The 19,697-nt window shown below is 58.2% G+C and overlaps 2 protein-coding genes across 2 annotated transcripts; both read left to right on the plus strand.

The window, feature by feature from the left end:
• Positions 1-474: 474 nt before the first annotated feature.
• Positions 475-6,398, plus strand: LOC104054816 (digestive cysteine proteinase 1). The gene is made up of 11 exons (XM_054086438.1): positions 475-589; positions 1,696-1,755; positions 1,989-2,081; positions 2,197-2,369; positions 3,345-3,588; positions 3,660-3,855; positions 4,055-4,248; positions 4,766-4,857; positions 4,946-5,107; positions 5,639-5,828; positions 6,034-6,398. The coding sequence occupies exons 1-11, from the start codon at positions 538-540 to the stop codon at positions 6,219-6,221; spliced, it is 1,644 nt and encodes a 547-aa protein (XP_053942413.1). The 5' UTR covers positions 475-537; the 3' UTR covers positions 6,222-6,398.
• Positions 6,399-7,947: 1,549 nt separating this feature from the next.
• On the plus strand, positions 7,948-13,973 carry LOC104054818 (digestive cysteine proteinase 1). The gene is made up of 11 exons (XM_009555880.2): positions 7,948-7,996; positions 8,449-8,508; positions 8,818-8,910; positions 9,062-9,234; positions 9,959-10,199; positions 11,072-11,273; positions 11,364-11,557; positions 11,701-11,792; positions 11,879-12,040; positions 12,749-12,938; positions 13,136-13,973. The coding sequence occupies exons 1-11, from the start codon at positions 7,948-7,950 to the stop codon at positions 13,321-13,323; spliced, it is 1,644 nt and encodes a 547-aa protein (XP_009554175.2). The 3' UTR covers positions 13,324-13,973.
• The last annotated feature ends 5,724 nt before the right edge of the window (positions 13,974-19,697 follow it).

Below are 19,697 nucleotides of genomic sequence, written 5' to 3' on the forward strand. Positions count from 1 at the left end.
TCTCAGGGCCTGGCTTGTTAATCACAGAATGGTTTGGATTGGAAGGGACCTTAAAGCCCATCCACTTCCACCTCCCACCAGATCAGGGGGGGCTCAAGTTGATCACAGCCCTTGCCTCTACTGCGGGCATTGCCTCCCCCCATCACCCCAACATCAGCGCTGCCTGGCAAAGAGCTCCCCAACCTCTAGGATGCTCTCCCCTACACAAGGAGAGGATGCACAGCCCCAAGCACCCCATGGATTCCATCCATCCTGGACCCCCCCCCAACACTGCTTACAGCTCCTTGGGGCTCATCCTGCGTCTCCCGTCCCCCTACAGCACCCAGTGAGTGGGGCTCATCCACTGCACCTCCCTCCACAGCGACACTGCTGAGATGCGCTCTCCCTGCTGAGCACCCCAGGGTGCCCTGCACCCCACCAAGCACCACATGATGCAGGTTCCTTCCCTCCCTCCCTCCCTCCCTCCTCTTGCATTGGTTTCGCCACAACCGCCCCCAGCATAAAGGTAAGAGCGAATGCAGGGCGAGGACGGCGAGGATGGGTGCTCTGCGCTGGCTCGCAGCCTCTGTGCTCTGCATCGCCGTCCGGGGTGAGTTTGATCCATTGGGGACACCCTGGGGGAGAAGCTGGGGGCACCCAGGCAGGGTCTCAGCTCCCCATCTCCACCGGAAAGGCGTCAGGCAGGGTGGAGAAGTGGCTTCGTGCTTGTTGGGTTCCCAGATTTGAAGTTCCAATGGGAGAGTTGGGGTACAGGGGTAAAGGTGGTGGGGGGAGTGATGCTCTTTGAGGGTGGGAGGGGTGAAAAGAAGGCTAAATGGAGCCAGGGGAGCTTTAACCCGAGTTGTTTTCCCTGGCTTTGTGTGCGAAGAGCAGGCAGAGGAGCAGCAGGAGGGGATGGGGTGGCAGAGGATGATGGCTTTGCAAGAACTTCTTCCCAGGTGGGCGTAAAGCCAAGTGGGGTTGCGGACCCATCGCTGCTCCTCACCCCAGGCATCATCTAGGGGTGCAATGGGCACCAATGAGACAGCCTGGGCTGCAGGCACCGGGGGTCCCTGCCCACCCCAGAGTTTGGGTGCAGAAGCTGAGCTGGGATGGGTCTCATCTTCACCGGCGCTGGGCACAGGGCAGGAGGTGCTGGCTCCTCGCTCCGGGCGAGGGGGAAGATGCTGACGGAGGGAAAGGCCCGTTCCCAGCGGCGGGCGGGCGTGTTGGCGTGGGGTTGCACAAGCTGGGAGTCCTGAGGGAGGCTGAGAACGTCACTGGGAGATGCCAAGCGGGCTCAGCTGGCTCCCTGGCACCCCTCATCCCTGCCCCGGTGCTAGCAGGGAGGGGAAACTGAGGCACGGTGGTCCTGCCGGAGAATCCGTGCTTGTCAAGGGACAGCCTGGCTGTGTCCCATCTTGGAGACATTATTCAAAGCACTGAGGGTGGCACTGCTTCCCGTGGAGACATCCCCCAACAGCCACCCCAACAGCTGGGTTCCTCGGGGGGTGCAGGTTGTGGCACGGTGCTGACCCCGGATCCAGCCCTGGGATGGTGTCTGGGTGTCAGCATCCTTTGCATGTGCCACCAGTGGGATCGTGGAGCTGCGTTCAGCCACCCTCTCCCTGCAGGGAAGGGGGGCTTTGCCTTGAGCATCCTCCTGCCCCACCGCCCCAGTCCTCCCACTCACCCCTACCCCTCTCTACCTTCCAGGACAGGACTATGGCCTCTCACGCCCACCCCCTCAGTTCGGCTCTATCTACCACGTCCGAGGTAACGGGACCCCGCGGCGCCCTTTGCTGGGGGGCAATGGAGGCTGCTCAGCACCAGGCAGGACCAGTCCAGTGCCCACAGCCGGGTGCCTCCCCCTGCCTCAGCGCCCATGGGGGCAGCAGCTCAGTTGGCTGCGGGTCTGCATGCTCTGGGGGTGCTGGGGGGCTCGGGGAGGGGTGTCAGGGTGCTGAGGGCTCTGGGTTGACCGCTGTCACACACCGGCGACCTCACAGGTGTCATCAGGCTGCCCTACGCTGAGATTGAGGAACCCTTCGAAGCCTGGTACAACATGACGGGAAATAAAAGCCGGATACAGTACTACGACGGTAAGCAAGGCATCCACCTGCTCTGGGCTGTGCCCGTCCTGTACCAGTCCCATCTCCGCGCAAAAAGACTCAGGCAGGACCATCGTGCCTCAGTTTCCCCTTCCCGCTGGCACAGGGCAGGTGATCACCTACCAGCTGGCGGCAGTGAAGCCCTATGGGATGCAGTACAAGATCACACCAGAGACCACCGAAAAAGAGGTGAACACCATGAAATGCTTCCAGCTACCTGGTTCCGAGGAGGACGTGGTCAAAGCTCAGAGTGTCTTCCCCACCCTTGATGGCTTCAAGGTGAGGGAGCTGGACCCTTGATCCAACCCTGCTGCTCGGAGCATCTTCAGGGGGGTTGGATGTGCTGGGCAGCTGGAGATGCTCCCCTCCATCCCAGGGGATGCTCCCCTCCATCCCAGGGGACGGTCCCCTCCATCCCAGGGGACACGGGGTGCTGGAACAGGCCAGAGCATGTCCTGCACCCCAGGGCACGGGGAAGGTCACTTCTCCACCTGGATCGGGGCTGGACTCCCAACCCCTTTCCCAACCCCAGCAGCCGTGTTGGGACGTGTCACAGCCCACACAAACACTGGTGTTTTGGGGTGGTTCGGGCAAGTTGGTGCACGGCGGCGCAGCTCCTGGTGGCCTCAGGCTCTGGCGGGGCTGGGTGCAGCAGGATGGGTGCAATGGGTGAGTGGTGTGGGCACTAAGCTGTCACCATGCCGGACGTTGAGCCACACTCGTGCTCGCAGGGCGAGAGCTTGGAAACCTGCAGGAAGAACCTGGAGGTTTTTGAACCAGGGGTTCAGACAGGTCTACGCTTGGTGGGGTGTCCCCAAGGCACCACCGAGCAGCAGAGGGGTCTGTCCTGTGTTGGATCTCGAATCATGGAATGGTTTGGGTTGGAAGGGACCTCAAAGCCCATCCAGTTCCACCCCCTGCCATGGGCAGGGACACCTCCCACTGGATCAGGGGCTCCAAGACCCATCCAACCTGGCCTGGAACACCTCCAGGGATGGGACAGCCACTGCTTCTCTGGACAACCTATTCCAGGGCCTCCCCAAAATCCTTGCCTTGCTTTCTGCCCCAAGCATGGTGAATGCTGAGGCCATGGAGACGCTCGATCCAGGCCGAAAGCCCGGTGCAGGCTGGTGCAAGAAGTTGGATGTGCACCAGGAGTACCAGGCTCCCGCGAAGGGTGGGAAGGAGCGAGCACAGGGGGCTGACGCAAGGTTCTAATCCAGAGTTCCTTTCCTTGATGCCACGTCCCCTCAGTTCCTACGGGAGGAGTACTACCGGGGTCGGTATTGCGCCGTCTGGCAGAACATCACCCACTGGGAGCAGAAGAAGAACGTCTACACCCTATGGGTGACCAACTCCAGCTGTGGGGTGGCCCCTGTCCACTACGAGATGCGGGGTTACAACAGCCTGCTGGGCTCCCACTACGACAAGTACGAGATCGCCTACACCGACTTCGACAACAGCTTCCCCTCCTCCGTCTTCGACCTCCCCATCAACGGTGAGCGGGGTTGGGACCTTCCATCCTGCCGGTGGGGCTCAGGCTGATGGCATCCCCTCCTTGCTCTCCAGAGACAAAGAAGTGCGGGGTCCTGCCAGGCAGCTCAGCGGAGCACCAGGTGCTGGCAAACCCCATGGAGGACCTGGTGGGACAGCACCAACCCAGGGCCCATGAGGTCTTCCACCACTACCGCAGGCGGCTGCGACGGCAGTACAGCTCCGTGCGGGAGCTGGAGCACAGGCAGAGCATCTTCGTACACAACATGAGGTACAGGAACGCAAGGGGGACGTAAACCCTCGTTGTGGATGCTCCCCACCCCTGAGATGCTGTACTGCTGGTGTGGTGGGAGCTGGCGTCAGTGCCACCTGATGCTGTCCCCACCGTGGTGGCACGTTTGTGCACACCAAGAGGTGGCCAGAATGGTCCCCTGCTCCCATCCTCTGGCAGCATCTCTGCTCTGCTACAGGTTCGTGCACTCCAAGAACCGCGCCGCGCTCTCCTACACGTTGGCGCTGAACCACCTGGCCGACCGCACGCCCCAGGAGCTGGCTGCCCTACGCGGCCGCCGCCGGAGCGCGGCTCCCAACAACGGGCAGCCCTTCCCCACCGAGCTCTACACCGGCCTCATCCTTCCCGAGAGCCTCGACTGGCGCATGTATGGTAGGTGCGGGGTTGGGGTCTCACCGATGTGGAGCTGCGGGGTGGTGTAAGGCTCTGATGTGGAGGGTGGGAGTGCTCCTCATCCATCCGAGACACCAAAGTCTCCATCACCACACCTCACCTCATCTCTTGGGACCCACATCTCCCTATGGTCCCTGCTCTCCTCGCCAGCTGGAAGGTGGAGGAGGAAGGGCTCATCTGGCAAAAGGCAGCTCGGCCAGCGCTCGGCCCTCCTTTGATCTGGTGCCCCAGGGACAGATGTGACACCTGAAGCCACATCTGGCTTCCCTCATGTTCCCATCAGCTGCGAGTGACCCCTCCAGAGCTTGTCCCAACCCAAGGGCAGGGGTCCTGCAGCTTTGCTGGTGCATTTGTCCCCTCGTGGTTAGCACCAAGCCCTGGCTGTGCTGCCTCTGAGAGCACAGTGAGTCCTCAACTCCTGCCTCAGTTTCCCTTCCACCTGCCCCCAGCCCCCAGTGCCACCCCAGCCTCTCACACCTCATCCCGCTGTCCCCAGGTGCTGTGACCCCTGTGAAGGACCAGGCTGTCTGCGGGTCCTGCTGGAGCTTCGCCACAACGGGTGCCATGGAAGGTGCCCTCTTCCTCAAGGTGAGAATGGGGCTGTGCTCCATGGGGATGGCCGGGATGCCTGGATCATGCCCAGCTCCATCCCTACAGCGTGTGTGTGTCCACGCAGACCGGCGTGCTGACCCCCCTGTCCCAACAAGTCCTCATCGACTGCTCCTGGGGCTTCGGGAACTACGCCTGCGATGGGGGCGAGGAGTGGCGAGCCTACGAGTGGATCAAGAAACACGGCGGCATCGCCAGCACCGAGTCCTACGGCAGCTACAAGGGCCAGGTGAGGTGACCTTGCACCCCTGGTGGGGTCCCCCCGGCGCTGATCGGGATGGGGTGGAAGCGCTACCAGGCTCTGGAGATGGGGATGTCATCTTGTCCCCAAGACACCAGTCTCCAAAGTGCAGTCCAAAGCCAAGCCCCGGGGCTCAGCTGGGCGGTTGCATCACTGCGTGCCTCAGTTTCTCCTCTTGCAAAAGAGAGATGAGACTCCTCCACCCATGGGTGGTGCCATGAGTCCCTCCATACCCTGGGGTGCAGGGATAAAGCAGGGCTGCCCGGGGACAGGGACGTGGCTGCAAGATGCAGGCAGTGCTCACCCCAGGGCTTTGGGTGCCGAGCCAGCTCCCCACGCTGCCGGCAAGGCTGTGTCCCTGCAGCAACCAGGAAAATGTCCCCACCACGGTGGGCAAGGGAGGACAGGGGGACCAGAGCCAGGATACTGTCACACCCCAAGTCCTACATCGCTCCCCGCATCAGGGTGGGCAGAGTCAGGGGCTCCCCGTGACACGGTGTCTTCCCTCGGCTGCCACAGAATGGCTTGTGCCACTACAACCAGTCTGAGATGCTGGCCAAGATCACGGGCTACGTCAACGTCACCTCGGGCAACATCACAGCGGTCAAAGCTGCCATCTACAAGCACGGCCCCGTGGCCGTCAGCATCGACGCCTCGCACCGGACCTTCTCCTTCTACTCTAATGGTGTTTACTATGAGCCCAAGTGTGGTGAGTAGGTGGTACCTGGAGCGTGGGAGGACCTGGGAGCCCAGGGAGATGCCAGCACACCCAGGATCCCATCACGGTTGAGCGGCTTGAGCAAGGGTGGAGGAGGGCACCAGTCCCAGCGCTGCCGGTAGCTCCAGGAGCAGGAATGCTCTCCACAGGGATGCTCTGTGGACCAAAAAAACATCTTCTGTGTTGTTCCCCGCAGCGAACGAGCCGGGAACACTGGATCATGCAGTGCTGGCTGTGGGCTATGGGGTCCTGCAAGGAGAGACCTACTGGCTTATCAAGAACTCCTGGTCCACCTACTGGGGCAACGATGGCTACATCCTCATGGCCATGAAGGACAACAACTGCGGTGTGGCCACGGAAGCCACCTACCCCATCCTGGCCTGAGCCACCTCTCAGCTCTGCAGGGAGAGCCCTCGGTGTTGCTCTCAGTACCCATCCCTGGATCAATCCATTCCATGTGAGCCATCACACAGGAGGAAGCTGGGGACGTGGTGGGACAGGGCTGTGGGGTGCTGGATGAGGGGCTGGATGAGACCCAGCCATGACCTTGCCAATAAAGACTCCAGAAAAAAACTACTGGTTGGCTTCTACAGGAGTGATTCAATTGCTGCCCAGCTCTGCTCCCTTTGCAGACCCCTGTGCCCGCGGTGTGTGACACCTCTGTCCCCTGCACAGGTCCCTTTCTCCAGGCTTGTTTTCATTGTCCTGTGGGACCACAGGGGCCTCCTGGGGAGGGCTGAGCCAGCCGGTTCTTGCAGACAGTCCCAGGCACCCAGGGCGAGGGGAGCGACTTTTCCAGCCCTATCTCTCGAGGTGGAGCACAAACAACCCCAGGGATTTCTGCTGAGATGAGAAATTCCTGATGCGGGTGGTGGGGGAGAGGGGAAGGCATTCACCCTCTGCCCCACTGCCCGGGTCCGTGTTGTGGCTACGGGTGGGGACATCACCGGTGGTGTTTGCCAACACCACGAGCCACGCTCGCCGTCAGCTTGAGGAGCTGCTCCTCTCCAGGGAAGGGGCTTTACCCCATGGCCACAGCTCACTTAGGTGCTCCCAGCTTGGACTTGAGCCCCGTGGGACCTCATCCCGCTAGGTTGGTGCATGAGGATCCTGTAAACAGGGTGGGAAGTTCTCCCTGCCTGGATCCCAGTGGTCTCCTGGCTTTGCCATGGGGCAGGATGCACCTTGGGCAGGATGCGCGTCCTCACCACTGTGCTGCGATGGCAGTGGTCCCTGGGGAGGTGCTGCATCACTGGGGGCATCATCCCAGCTCTGCATCCATGGGCACAGCGGGATTCAGCCCAGCTCCTCCCCGGTGGCGCGTGCAGCCAGCCCACATCGAGCCCTTATCGGCTTCGTTTGGGGCTCGCTGTCGCCTTGGGCTGGGGGCCAGCTGGATGCACAGCCAGTGGGAAGGGTGAAGGCCACTCCGCCGCAGTCACAGCGCTGTTCTCCTCCTTGGGTCTGGTTTTCCACGTAGCTCCTGCCATTTTATCTGCGTCTTTCCCCTTTTCCCAATTAAAACCCCTCTAATTGCATCCCCTGATGGTGGATCGGGGAGGATGCAGGGATGGAAACGAACCCCATCTCCCCATGCTGCTGGTGGGGGGACACACTTTGCCCCCTGTACCCAGAGGGTGGGGAGCACCCAGATGGGCTTTGGGGTGCAGGACAGGGTCTCACTGCACCTCCTCACCCCAGGGTTTTGCAGATGCTCCCCTTGCCCGCAGCAAAGCCTCGCTGCAAAATGCCACGTGAGGTGGGTGGAAGCGCAGGGACACCCCCAGCACCCACCACCAGCCCCCCAATCTATGGGGCACCCATCTTCTCTCCAGGAAATGGCCTGGCCGTGGGCTACCAGTGGCCACGTGGGTCTGAAACCCACCCTGCTCCCCTTACCACAAGCCCCACAAGACACAGCATCGGCAGCAACGCTGGTGTGGGTGGGAAAAGCACCCATGGGGGGGCAACGTAAAGCCACACCTCCCCTTCGGTCTCCCCCTGGTCCAGGGAAGGACAGGGCTTTGTCCGTTGGCTGCCAGCAGCTCCCTGCCCACCCACCAGTGGTATTTAAGCTCCTCATGGGTGCAGGGGGACGGGGACGCGCAGGATGGATGCGCTGGGCTGGCTGCTGGCACTGGGCACTGCCGCGCTGCTGGGTGAGCACCTGCCCGCCCAACCTTGGGGTGGGATGGATGCTGTGTCTCCGTTTCCACCGTGCCCCTTACTCTGGGTACCGCGGTGGGGCTGTTGGGGGGGGTCCTCACCCTGGGAGGGGGCTGCTCTGTCCCTGTCCCCATGCCTGGAGCAGCAGGGGAAGCAGTGGGTATGCTTTGTGTGTGGCACATGGGGGTCCACAGGGTCATGCGGGAGGGGTTTGGGGTGTCCCTGAGCTAGTTGCACCCCAGGAGAGTAAGGATGTGTGCTGTGGGTCAGGAGGGGGGTCCCCCAGTCTCTTCCCTGCCATCAGCACGGGCTCCCCCCCGGTCTGTCCCCCTCCTCCAGGGGACAAGGAGCCAGGGATGAGCACTGCTGTCAGCCACCGCTGCGGAGAGGTTGGCATTCAGCGGCATAAAGGGGTTGGGGGGGATTGTTCTTGTTTTTCTTCCAGGAGCAGAGTGCAAAGCTCCTCTGGAGACACCCACATTTGGGGACATCTATCATGTCACAGGTAACGCTCGGGGATGGGGGCAACCCTCTGGGGTAGTCCCAAGGGTGGTCTTGTACCTCCAGCCACCGGCTCCAAGGAGCTGCCCAAGCCAAGGAGTTCCCATTGCCCCCCAAACCCAGGGGCTGGGGCACATCACTGTTATGGAGTGCCACCAGCAATGGCCATGGGTGGGAGAGAAGAGGTGACGCTGTGGGACCCTGGAATACTCCCTACCTTCCCCACACTCCCTTCCAGGCTACAGGCTCGAGGCAGGGGGACAGGGATGTCCCCAGAGCTCAGACCTCAAGCCCAGCCCCTCTGTGCCCGCAGGAGTCATCAGCTTGCCCTATGCAGAGATCAAGGAGCCCTTCGAAGCCTGGTACAACCTCACTGGAGGCAAGAGCCGCATCGAGTACTACGGCGGTAGGTGCAGGAAGGAGTCCACCTCCCTGACCCCTTACCACCTCCTTCCTTCTGCTCCAGGACCTTTGATTGCCCCAGCAAAGCCCTGGGAACCATCACCGTGCAAGAACGTGGGGTCTTGGCTTGACCTTAGCCCTGTCCCCATCTCCAGGCCAAGTGGTCACCTACCAGTTTGGGTCCATTGAGCCCTTTGGCGCCAGCTTCAAGGTGACGCCTGAGACCACGGAGACAGAGGTCAATGTCCGCAAGTGCTTCCGCATCAATGGCACCGACAGGGACCTCATTGCCCCACAGAGCGTCTTCCCCAGCCTGGAGAACTTCAAGGTGAGTTCCAGGTGTGGTCCCTCAGGATGTGGGATGGGGCAGGGGAGGGGACAACGGACCCCCATGGGTATGGAGTATCTGACAGCTACCTCCTTAGGAATGTAGAACAGCCCTCAACGGTGGGAATGTGTAAATACGAGGCTGGATGCAGCCATAGAATCATAGAATAGTTTGGGTTGGAAGGGACCTTAAAGATCATCCAGTTCCAACCCCCTGCCATGGGCAGGGACACCTCCCACTGTATCAGGCTGCCCAAGGCCCATCCAACCTGGCCTTGAACACCTCCAGGGATGGGGTAGACGCAGCTTCCCTGGGCAACCTGTTCCAGTGTCTCACCACTCTCATGGTGAAGAAATTCCTCCTTATGTCCAGTCTAAATCTGCCCCTCTCCAGTTTATACCCATTGCCCCTCGTCCTGTCCCCACAAGCCTTTGTGAACAGCCCCTCCTCAGCTTTCTTGTAGCCCTTTCAGGTACTGGAAGGTCACTACAAGGTTTCCTTCTCTTCTCCACGGGTGATGGAGATGCAGGGGTTGCATCCAACTGGTTGGACTTGATGATCTCAAAGGTCTTTTCCAACCAAGCGATTCTATGATTCAACTTGGCATGATGCAAGATGGGAGCAGGGTGGAGCACCATCACTGGTGCCCCAACTGACTCGGGGTGCAGTGGTGGGGACAGCGGCACCGTGGCAGCCTGGTCCCCAACGCACGTGTTGTGCCCAGTGGGTGCGGGAGGAGCGCTTCCGCGGACAACGCTGCACCGTCTGGCAGAACGTCTCCTACTGGGGCCACAAGAAGAACGTCTACAAGCTGTGGGTGGGCAGCTCTGCGAGCGGTCCTGTGCCCTTGCACTATGAGGTGCGTGGCTTCAACAGCCTCCTGGGGTCCCACTATGACAAGTATGAGATCGACTACTCCTCCTTCAGCCATCACTTCCACTCCAGCATCTTCCACCTCCCCGAGGGTGAGTGTTCCCGGCCACCCCACAGCCCAGTCTCGTGGCCAGTGAGGCCAACAAATTGCGACACTGCTTCCAACCTTTTAATTTAGGGCTTGGAGGAGGGAGGGGTGTTCGAGAGTCTGATAAATGGGGTGAATTTGTTTGGCTGGGAGAAAAAAACAAGGGAGAAATCTAATTAATCATAGAATCATAGAATGGTTTGGGTAGGAAGGGGTCTCAAAACCAGGTCCACCACCTTGCAGGGACACCTCCCACTGGATCAGGGGCTCCAAGCCCCATCCAACCCGGCCTTGAACCCCTCCAGGGATGGGGCAGCCACCACTGCTCTGGGTCACCTGGGCCAGGGCCTCCCCACCCGCACAGCAAAACATTTCTTCCTAAGATCTCATCTCAATCTCCCCTCTTGCAGCTTCAAACCATTCCCCCTTGTCTCATCCCTGTCCTCCCTAATCCAGAGCCCCTCCCCAGCTTTCTTGTAGCCCCTTTCAGTCCTGGAGGAGCCCCTTTCAGACCTCTAAGGTCTCTCCAGAGCTTTCTCTTCTCCAGCTGAACAACACCACCTCTCTCAGCCTGTCCTTGGATGGGAGGTTCTCCAGCCCTTGGATCATCTCCATGGCCCTCTCTGGGGCCATGCGGGTCCGTTCCTGTTGCCGGCTCTTCCATGCTGGAGCACAGGGTGCTGGGTGGGATGGTGGGTGCTCAGGACCAGCTCTGGAAGAGGATGCAGATGCAGATCCTTCCTGCATACCTGTGTCTACACAGGATGGGCAGCCCCAGTGGTTTTGGGGGTGACCAAGCTGTGCATCCCAACTTGGGGGCTGGGAGCGCCCATCCCCGCTCAGGAGGCATCAGCCACCCTCCATGCCTCATGGTAGGGATGAAGTGTGAGCAGTGGCCCACAGCCGGCCCCGAGCACCGCATTGTAGCCAACCCCATGCAGGAGTTTGTGGGGAGGACACCGGAGACGGACCACATCCACCACCACCTCTTCCACCGCTATAAGAAGCGGTTCGGGAAGAGCTACAGCAGCGAGGAGGAGCACGAGCATCGCAAGCGCACCTTCATCCATAACATGCGGTACGGGGTGCCAGGGGGAGGACTGGGAGATGAGGTGGCCAGAATGGTCCCCTGCTCCCATCCTCTGGCAGCATCTCTGCTCTGCTACAGGTTCGTGCACTCCAAGAACCGCGCCGCGCTCTCCTACACGTTGGCGCTGAACCACCTGGCTGACCGCACGCCCCAGGAGCTGGCTGCCCTCCGCGGCCGCCGCCGGAGCGCGGCTCCCAACAACGGGCAGCCCTTCCCTGCTGAGCTCTACACCGGCCTCATCCTTCCCGAGAGCCTTGACTGGCGGCTGTATGGTGAGCAGGGAGCTGGTGCCACCAGCATGCAAAGCTGGAGCACGCGTGAGGCTGGGGAGCAGCTGTGCACACCGGGGTCTGCGTGGAGACAGCCAGCGTCCTCCACTGCTCTGTTAAATGTGTCCCCATTCCGCTGTCCCCAGGTGCTGTGACCCCTGTGAAGGACCAGGCTGTCTGCGGGTCCTGCTGGAGCTTCGCCACAACGGGTGCCATGGAAGGTGCCCTCTTCCTCAAGGTGAGAATGGGGCTGTGCTCCATGGGGATGGCCGGGATGCCTGGATGATGCCCAGCTCCATCCCTACAGTGTGTGTGTCCACGCAGACCGGCGTGCTGACCCCCCTGTCCCAACAAGTCCTCATCGACTGCTCCTGGGGCTTCGGGAACTACGCCTGCGATGGGGGCGAGGAGTGGCGAGCCTACGAGTGGATCAAGAAACACGGTGGAATCGCCACTACTGAGTCCTACAGGCCTTACCTGGGCCAGGTGAGGGTGGCCACCTGGGGAGGGAGGTGCAGTGCTATCCTCTTCCCAAGGTTCTCCTAGATCAGCCATCACCCTTTTGACAACAGATGGATGCTCTGGTTTGGTTTATGGATGCTCTACATTGGTTTATAGATGCTCTACATTGGTTTACAATGCTCCTCTTTAGTTTGTAGATGCTCTACATTGGTTTACAATGCTCCTCTTTAGTTTGTAGATGCTCTACATTGGTTTAAGGAGCTCCGCTTTAGTTTGTAGATGCTCTTCATTGGTTTATAGATGCTCCTCTTTAATTTGTAGATGCTCTACATTGGTTTACAATGCTCCACTTTAGTTTGTAGATGCTCTACATTGGTTTATAGATGCTCCGCTTTAGTTTGTAGATGCTCTACATTGGTTTACAATGCTCCTCTTTAGTTCGTAGATGCTCTACATTGGTTTACAACGCTCCGCTTTAGTTTGTAGATGCTCTACATTGGTTTACAACGCTCCACTTTAGTTTGTAGATGCTCTACATTGGTTTACAACGCTCCGCTTTAGTTTGTAGATGCTCTACATTGGTTTACAATGCTCCACTTTAGTTTGTAGATGCTCTACATCGGTTTATGGATCTTCCATCCAACCTGCCCCCCATCCTGCCCCTCACTAGGGTGGGTTGGGCTCCTCCCATCTGTCCCAGGACCCCAATGTCACCTTATCCTCCCCTCCCAGAACGGCTACTGCCACTGCAACAAGTCGGAGATGGTGGCCCAGCTCGCCGGCTACGCCAGCGTGGAGCCGGGCAGCACTGCAGCGCTGAAGGCTGCGCTGGTCAAGCACGGCCCCGTGGCCGTCAACATCGACGCCTCACACAAGTCCTTTGCCTTCTACGCCAACGGTGTCTACGAAGAACCCCGCTGCGGTGAGTCCAGCCAACCCAGGAGGCTCCATGTCCTGCTCATTGAGGTTGGGACAGGCAACAATAGTTGTAGGGTGGGGTTTACCTCTGCACTGAGGTCCCAGCCGAGAATACGGAACCACTCGTTGCATTGGGAATGACCTCCAACTCCATGGGATGGGGACTGAGATGTTGCTGTTTTCTTCTCTCTTCCCGGTCAGGAAACGAGACGTTGGCACTGGACCACGCGGTGCTGGCCGTGGGCTACGGGGTCCTGCATGGCAAGAGCTACTGGCTCATCAAGAACTCCTGGTCCACCTACTGGGGCAACGACGGCTATATCCTCATGGCCATGAAGGACAACAACTGCGGTGTGGCCACTGCTGCCTCCTTCCCCATCCTGGCCTGATGGGACACCTGCCCTGTCCCCTCCATGTCCCTTTGAGCAGCTCCAGACGGATGGTGGGCAGGCAGAGGGATGCGGGACTCCAGGAGGTGGTTGTGGGGCAGAGGGGGGCAGCTCAGCGGGAGGTGGGAGGATGCTCCCAGTTCTCTGGAGCATTATTTTACCATTTGGGCAATAAAAGCCTGTAGAAGTGATCCTGTCTGGCATGTTGGGGTATCTTCTGTCCTCCACCGACCTGGCCTGTCCTCCACCGACCACAGCTCCTGCCGTGACTGCAGCCCTCTGTGTGATGAGTTTCACCCGGTGCTCAGCCCAGCTCACCCCTGTTTGGGTTAAGGATGCCTTAGCTCCGGTTTTAGTGCCACCTCCTTCCCCAGCAGCAGGAGGGAGCCTCAATCCACCCTTGGAAGCTGCGCTGGGCTTGGGGCCATCCTGTTCCCAACTGGACTCTGCCCCATCCCAGCAGCTTGCATCGTGTTGGGAAGAAGGAAGCTGCCCTCACCGGAAAGAGCGATCCTCAGCACCCAGTGCTTCTTGGGACACCTGGGTCCTCTCCTCATCCTCTCTCCAGGTTCTCCACTGCTTGGTGACTCGGTTTCCGCAGCCTTCTGCGGGGGAAACAGAGCCGTTGGGGATTTCCATGCTGCTGCCAGCAGCCTTAGGGATGGAGGGAGCCCAAACGAACCCAAAGAAAATCCAGTTCATTTCATCCAGGACACTTTGAGGCGGGTTCATCCAAATTCCTAGGGAGCAGTTAGGCTTGGAGCTGCCAGCCCAGAGCTGTCACAGTCCTTCCATCTCCTCTTCTTCCAGAGCTTTACCCCAAAACTGGCACTGCCAGGTTCTACCTTCCCACTTTGAGAGCCCAACTTGCAGCTGGCGAGGGGAGCCTAAAAAGAGGAAAATCAGCCCAGGCTGATTACCGTGTGCATGGGCTGCGTCCTACCCCAAAATGAGGTTCTGGTGGTTAAGGAGCGATGTCTTTCACGGCTACACTCTTATATTGTGCATCAAACAGCCGGCGGCACCCAAGGAGCAGCGCTTCCCTCCAGTTGAGGGTGGCAGGTCATAATATTTTCTTGTTTTCTTTCCCTTGTTCACCTGCTTATTTTACAATTTGCTGCAGTGATTTCTGGAGTGGTCTTTAATCATTCCCAGCAGGGGTGCTGACTCGAATCCACGTCTGGGAGAGAAACGATCACCGCGCAGGAGTAATGTGGTTTGTTCCGTGGGAGTCCAGGTCTCTGGGTCTTTGATTCTCTCGATTGCAGTCAATAAAACCTCCTTTGACTTTCAGGAAACCGTGACTTTCCGGCTCCCTTTGGATAGGAGATGTTCTGAATTTGCTGCTGAACACGCAGAGCTGGAGGGTTTGCAACCCCAGGAAGCATTTAGGAGAAGCCTGAAATGTTGCACTGAGAAACATAGAATCACGCAATGGTTTGGGTTGGAAGGGACCTCAAAGCCCATCCAGTTCCACCCTCCTGCCATGGGCAGGGACACCTCCCACTGGATAAGGGGCTCCAACCTGGCCTGGAACCCCTCCAGGGATGGGGCAGCCACCACTGCTCTGGGCAACCTGGGCCAGGGCCTCCCCACCCTCATCGGGAAGAATTTCTTCCTGATGTCTAAACTAAATCTCCTCCCTTCCAATTTAAAGCCGTTCCTGTCACTCCATACCCTCTCTTCAGCTTTCCTGGAGCCCCTCTCAGCGCTGGAAGCTGCTCTAAGGTCTCCCCACAGCCTTCTCTTCTCCAGGTTGAACAACCTCAACTCTCTCAGCTTGTTCTCACAGCAGAGGTGCTCCAGCCCTTGGATCACCTTTGTAGCCTTCTCTGGACTCATTCCAACAGTTCCATATCTTTCTTATGCTGAGGACTCCAGAACTGGACGCAGTGCTCCAGGTTTGGTCTCCCCAGAGTGGAGCAGAGGGGCAGAATCCCCTCCCTCACCTGCTGCTCCCACCGCTCCGGATGCAGCCCAGGACACGGTTGGCTTTCTAAGCCGTGAGCACACATTGCCGGCTCATTTGTGGCATTAGGGATAGCAGCTCGGAGCGTGGGGTGTTAAGGATGGCTGGGAACCTAAAAAAAGATCCATTTATTATAACTGAAAAGGGAGAAAATAAGAAAGGACACACCTGACGGGAGGTTTGCTGTGCCTTGGGTTCTGGCTCGCAGCCCAGGTGAGCTGCGACCTCCAGCTTTCCCTGAACACCTGAACCTCAGAGCTGCTCCAGGTTTTGCAGAGCATAGCAAAGAATAACCACTCAAACCCCACTTTTTATTGAAGGCAAAGCTGGTCTAAAGTTATGCATTTACGGTTGGCTTTGGAAGAGGCGTGTTGGCCGCATCCCCTGTGTTTCCAGCTCACCAGCTATGTGGGAAACTCCCCAAATTTGATACCTTGATGGTGAAACATCAGCTGGTGCTTCATGGGGAGCGAACACAGCCTGGAGAGTGAAAGCTGAGAGAATTTGGCACCTACATCCCATACAACCCCTGGAGAATCCCATCATCTTCTTGGTCTGCAGGATGGAGCAGTTCAAGATGACTTCTGGGGTCAGGAAAGCGAAGGACCAGAGGCAGTCCTGGGTGGCCAGCTTCTAGCCCTGCACTGTCCTCTGCTCGGTATTTCTCATGGTCCTTTGGTAGCCTTCAGGGTCTTCTCCTTTTCCAGCCACTCCTTCTCAGCATCTGCCAAGCACGAGTTAGGTTCTCAGGTGCTTAAACTGGGCAAGTGTCATATTTGCTGGCAGTTTGATCCCTTTAGAGGCAGTCCAAGCTGACGGTGGCTTTCACACTGGAGGTGCAAGCCCATTTGGCCACCTCACAGGCTTTCTTGAGCCTCCAAACAGGCTCATCCTGTTTGCCCATCCTCTCCTGATGCTTCTTTCAGAAGTCATCCACGATGATGGCCACCAGCTGGTTGTTGAGGTCGTCCCCTCCCAGGTGAGCGTCTCCAGCTGTTACTTTCACCTCAACGTCTCTGGTGATGATGGAGGTGTTGATGGCCCTCCTGACCCCTATTGAAGATGAGGACAGTGCAATCTCCCTCAGGCCGATGGAGTCTGTAGGCCAGGGCTGCTGATCTTGCCTCATGGGAGCCCCTTGGCGCAGTGACACCAGCAACTAACCAACATCCAAGGTCGAGTCACCTTCCCTGGAGGTCTTTAAGGAACAGGTGGATGAAGAGCTTAGGGACATGGTTTAAGGGAGTGTTAGGAATGGTTGGACTCGATGATCCAGTGGGTCCTTTCCAACCTGGTGATTCTATGATCTACCATGAGGGTAGGGAGGCACTGGAACAGGTTGCCCAGAGCAGTGGTGGCTGCCCCATCCCTGGAGGGGTTCCAGGCCAGGTTGGATGGGGCTTGGAGCCCCTGACCCAGTGGGAGGTGTCCCTGCCCATGGCAGGGGGTGGGACTGGATGGGCTTTGAGGTTCCTTCCAACCCCAACAAGTCCATGAGTCTCTGATCTCTGGTGGCTTGGCTCTGTGAGTCACTGCGATAAGCTGGCACAGTGATGATCGTTGGGGTGGGAATCTTGGGGCGATCCCAGCTCCCTGCTGGGCTCTGACCCACCCACTCTCACCGAGCCCAGCGCCAGCCAGGACACGAGGAACGAGCCGAGACAGAGCACACACCACAAACAGCTCCCGAGACGCGTTTTGTTTCCAGCAAAACGGCCTTTCTGTGGGTGAGAGCATCCAGATCTGCAGGATCAATCTGTCCACACATCCCGAAATTCAGGGTGGGCTGAGTTTGCCAAGCTAAATTATTCTCCGAGGAAGGGCGGTTGGGATTTCAGCTGGGTTTGGTTGTTTGCCCTGCCCTCGGCTGTCCTGGAGACGGCTCTTCCCTCCAGAGGCAGCTGCGCTCCGGTGTAGACCTCTGTGCAGCAATGCCAGGTGGCCAGAAAAATGTTCTCCAGCCCCAAAAAACTGGCTGCCTTTCAGCGCTGGATGAATTATCTGTGAAACCCTCTTACGGGCTCGCAAAAAAACAAGGTAATTATTCAGAAAGCAGGGGACGCGGAGAGAGCCAGGATAGGAAAAAATTATCTGTTAGTGATTTACAGGGAACCACAGACGGTGTCAAAGAACAGCAGCTGAATCAAAGTCACTTTGGCAATTTCTTGGCTCTCAAACACTCCAGACAAGTGAGAGAGCTGATCGTGAGCTCCGCACACCAACCCTGAGCCCAGGGGAAGGGGCTCCCGGGGGTCGGGGACTCTGGAGCAGGGTGGTTCACGGAGGGAAAGGACACATTGCAGAGCCTGGAGGCTTCATGATGATAAAGACTATGGAGGCAGAGGGAGGCCATCTCGCTTTTTGCCATCTAATACGGGATCTGGAGTGGTTTTGGGGTATAAATGGTTGCATTCAACATTATCTGAACAGTTCCAAGCTCTGCAAAGCTAGAAACTGCTTCACTGCTAGTGAGGCTATCCTGGAAAATCACCGAGGCAGTGGCTTTTTAAACCCTTCTTATTACATTTCCTTCAGTAGCAGCTTTACGAATGTTCTTCCTTAGCCAAATGTTTTTTCCCTTGGCGACCGTGACTGCTCTGGCAGGTTAGTCGTTCACGTTCCAAAAACGAAACTGTTCCTTTCCCTTCAGCTCGAGAGATTTGCAGCCCCCCTCCTATGACTTTCGAGGGGTTTTATTTCTTGTAACAAATGCCTCGCGGCATTTACACTTTCCAGGTGTGCTGTCAAAACCCCGAAAGCCGGGCAGCCCCAGCCCTCCTCCACCTCCGCCCTATTTCCCCCCCCAAAAAACCCCCTCTCCTCACAGCCCCTGAGCAGTGAGGTTTGTTTAAAGCCATCCACCACCTCTGCCAAGCTCTACCTTCTGCTTTCACCGTCTTATTTCCCAATCACAATCCAGCATCCAGCACAATGCAAGGGATTTCATGAAATTAAGCATTTCTCCTCCACACAGCGTATTTGCCCGGTGATTATAAGTAGTCCCCGAGGTAGCCAAGCACAGCAGAATTTCAGTTTAATATGCACACCCACGCAGCCTTACTAAAAACCCAAGACACTCCCCCGGTCCTTGGGAAAGACGGAGCACTGCAGCGAGCATCTCGGATTTCAGCTTCACCACTTGAACAAGCTGGGGCTGGGAATACTCTGTCATCTGGTGTGGAAATAAAAAGAGGTGGAGAAAGAAGTTTCCCAAAGATTTCAAGGTATCCCTGATGGCTCGAGAGAGCGAGCAGGGTGTAAGGACACAGGAATGTCAGGCACAAAATGGACCAGGTCACAGTGCTGTGGGTTTATTAACACAACTGGGAGTAGTTTACAGCCCTTTGTTCGCATCTTGGCTCTACAGAGTGAACTTTTCACTCCGAAATGCTTTAATTCCCCCATTTGTTCAGGCAGGCAGCATTTACCTAAGCTCGCAGCACCTGTTCTGCATCACATTGTAAAAAATGTCAACTCGATTTAAAAGAAAGAGCAATTATCCAGTGTGTGTGTGCAGCGCACAAGGTGCCCTTGCTGCAGCGAGTGGAGTCCAACCTCATACCTGAAAGAAAACAGAGGAAAAAAAATAATCTTGCCAGGGTCCGGAGCTGCCAACTCCAGCGCCCAAGGTGCAGTGTGAAGGCAGCGAGGTGCAGTTTGTGATGTTGACCCTACCCCAAAGCCAGAGGCAGATCCACCCATGCAAATCAGAGTCTTGGCTGTGCCAGGACCTTGCGGAGGAGCGGCTGTGCTCACAGCGGGCCACAACCTGCAGGAGTCAGAGCAAAGAGGGAAATAAGTTCCCATGAAGGTTTCCCTTTTGCTGCTGGTTTTCTCTTTTTTCCCTTCTACCTCATTCTCCTTTCCTTTTCCTCCAATTCTCTCTCTCTCCACCTTTCAGACACAGGTTTCCCCCTCGCCCTGTCTCCAGCCCTCATGGCTTTGCCCCCTCTTGCTTCACTCAGAAGGTGGGGACACCTGCTCCTCCCCAGAGCCTTCTGCTCTCTCCCTTCCTCCAGACCTGATCCTCCCCATCCCTGCAGCAGCTCCCTACCTCCGCAGGACCACTGGACCTGCTCTTCCCAGCGCTGCCCTCCCCTCTAACACACACCAGCCACCAGCTCCCCGCCACCTTGCCCTAGTTTAGCCCTGCCAGCTCCCTCCTTCACTCTTCTCTCAGCCCCTTCCCTCAACCCAGGCTTGGCCCAACCCAACTTCAGCCCCTTCTCCCATCCCAGGGCTCAACCCTGCCCAGCTCAGCCCCTTCCCTGAGCCCACGCTTGGCCTGGCCCAGCCCAGCTCAGCTTCAGGCCCTTCTCCGAGCCCAGGCCTGGCTCAGCTCAGCCCCTTCCTTCAATCCTGACTCAGCACGGTCCACCTCAGCCCTTTCCCCCTGCTCAGCCCC

The sequence above is a fragment of the Cuculus canorus genome, chromosome 22, assembly GCF_017976375.1.
Source record: "Cuculus canorus isolate bCucCan1 chromosome 22, bCucCan1.pri, whole genome shotgun sequence".
Classification (NCBI taxonomy): Eukaryota; Metazoa; Chordata; class Aves; order Cuculiformes; family Cuculidae; genus Cuculus; species Cuculus canorus.

What these genes read in the sequence shown, in the direction of transcription:
- LOC104054816 (XM_054086438.1), top strand. Translation starts at nt 538, where the DNA reads ATGGGTGCTCTGCGCTGGCTCGCAGCCTCTGTGCTCTGCATCGCCGTC. An exon ending in GCTCTGCATCGCCGTCCGGG is followed by an intron (nt 590 to 1,695) that starts GTGAGTTTGATC and finishes TCTACCTTCCAG; the next exon opens with GACAGGACTATGGCCTCTCA. An exon ending in CTTCGACCTCCCCATCAACG is followed by an intron (nt 3,589 to 3,659) that starts GTGAGCGGGGTT and finishes CTTGCTCTCCAG; the next exon opens with AGACAAAGAAGTGCGGGGTC.
- LOC104054818 (XM_009555880.2), top strand. Translation starts at nt 7,948, where the DNA reads ATGGATGCGCTGGGCTGGCTGCTGGCACTGGGCACTGCCGCGCTGCTG. An exon ending in GGGCACTGCCGCGCTGCTGG is followed by an intron (nt 7,997 to 8,448) that starts GTGAGCACCTGC and finishes TTTTTCTTCCAG; the next exon opens with GAGCAGAGTGCAAAGCTCCT. An exon ending in CCGCATCGAGTACTACGGCG is followed by an intron (nt 8,911 to 9,061) that starts GTAGGTGCAGGA and finishes CCCCATCTCCAG; the next exon opens with GCCAAGTGGTCACCTACCAG.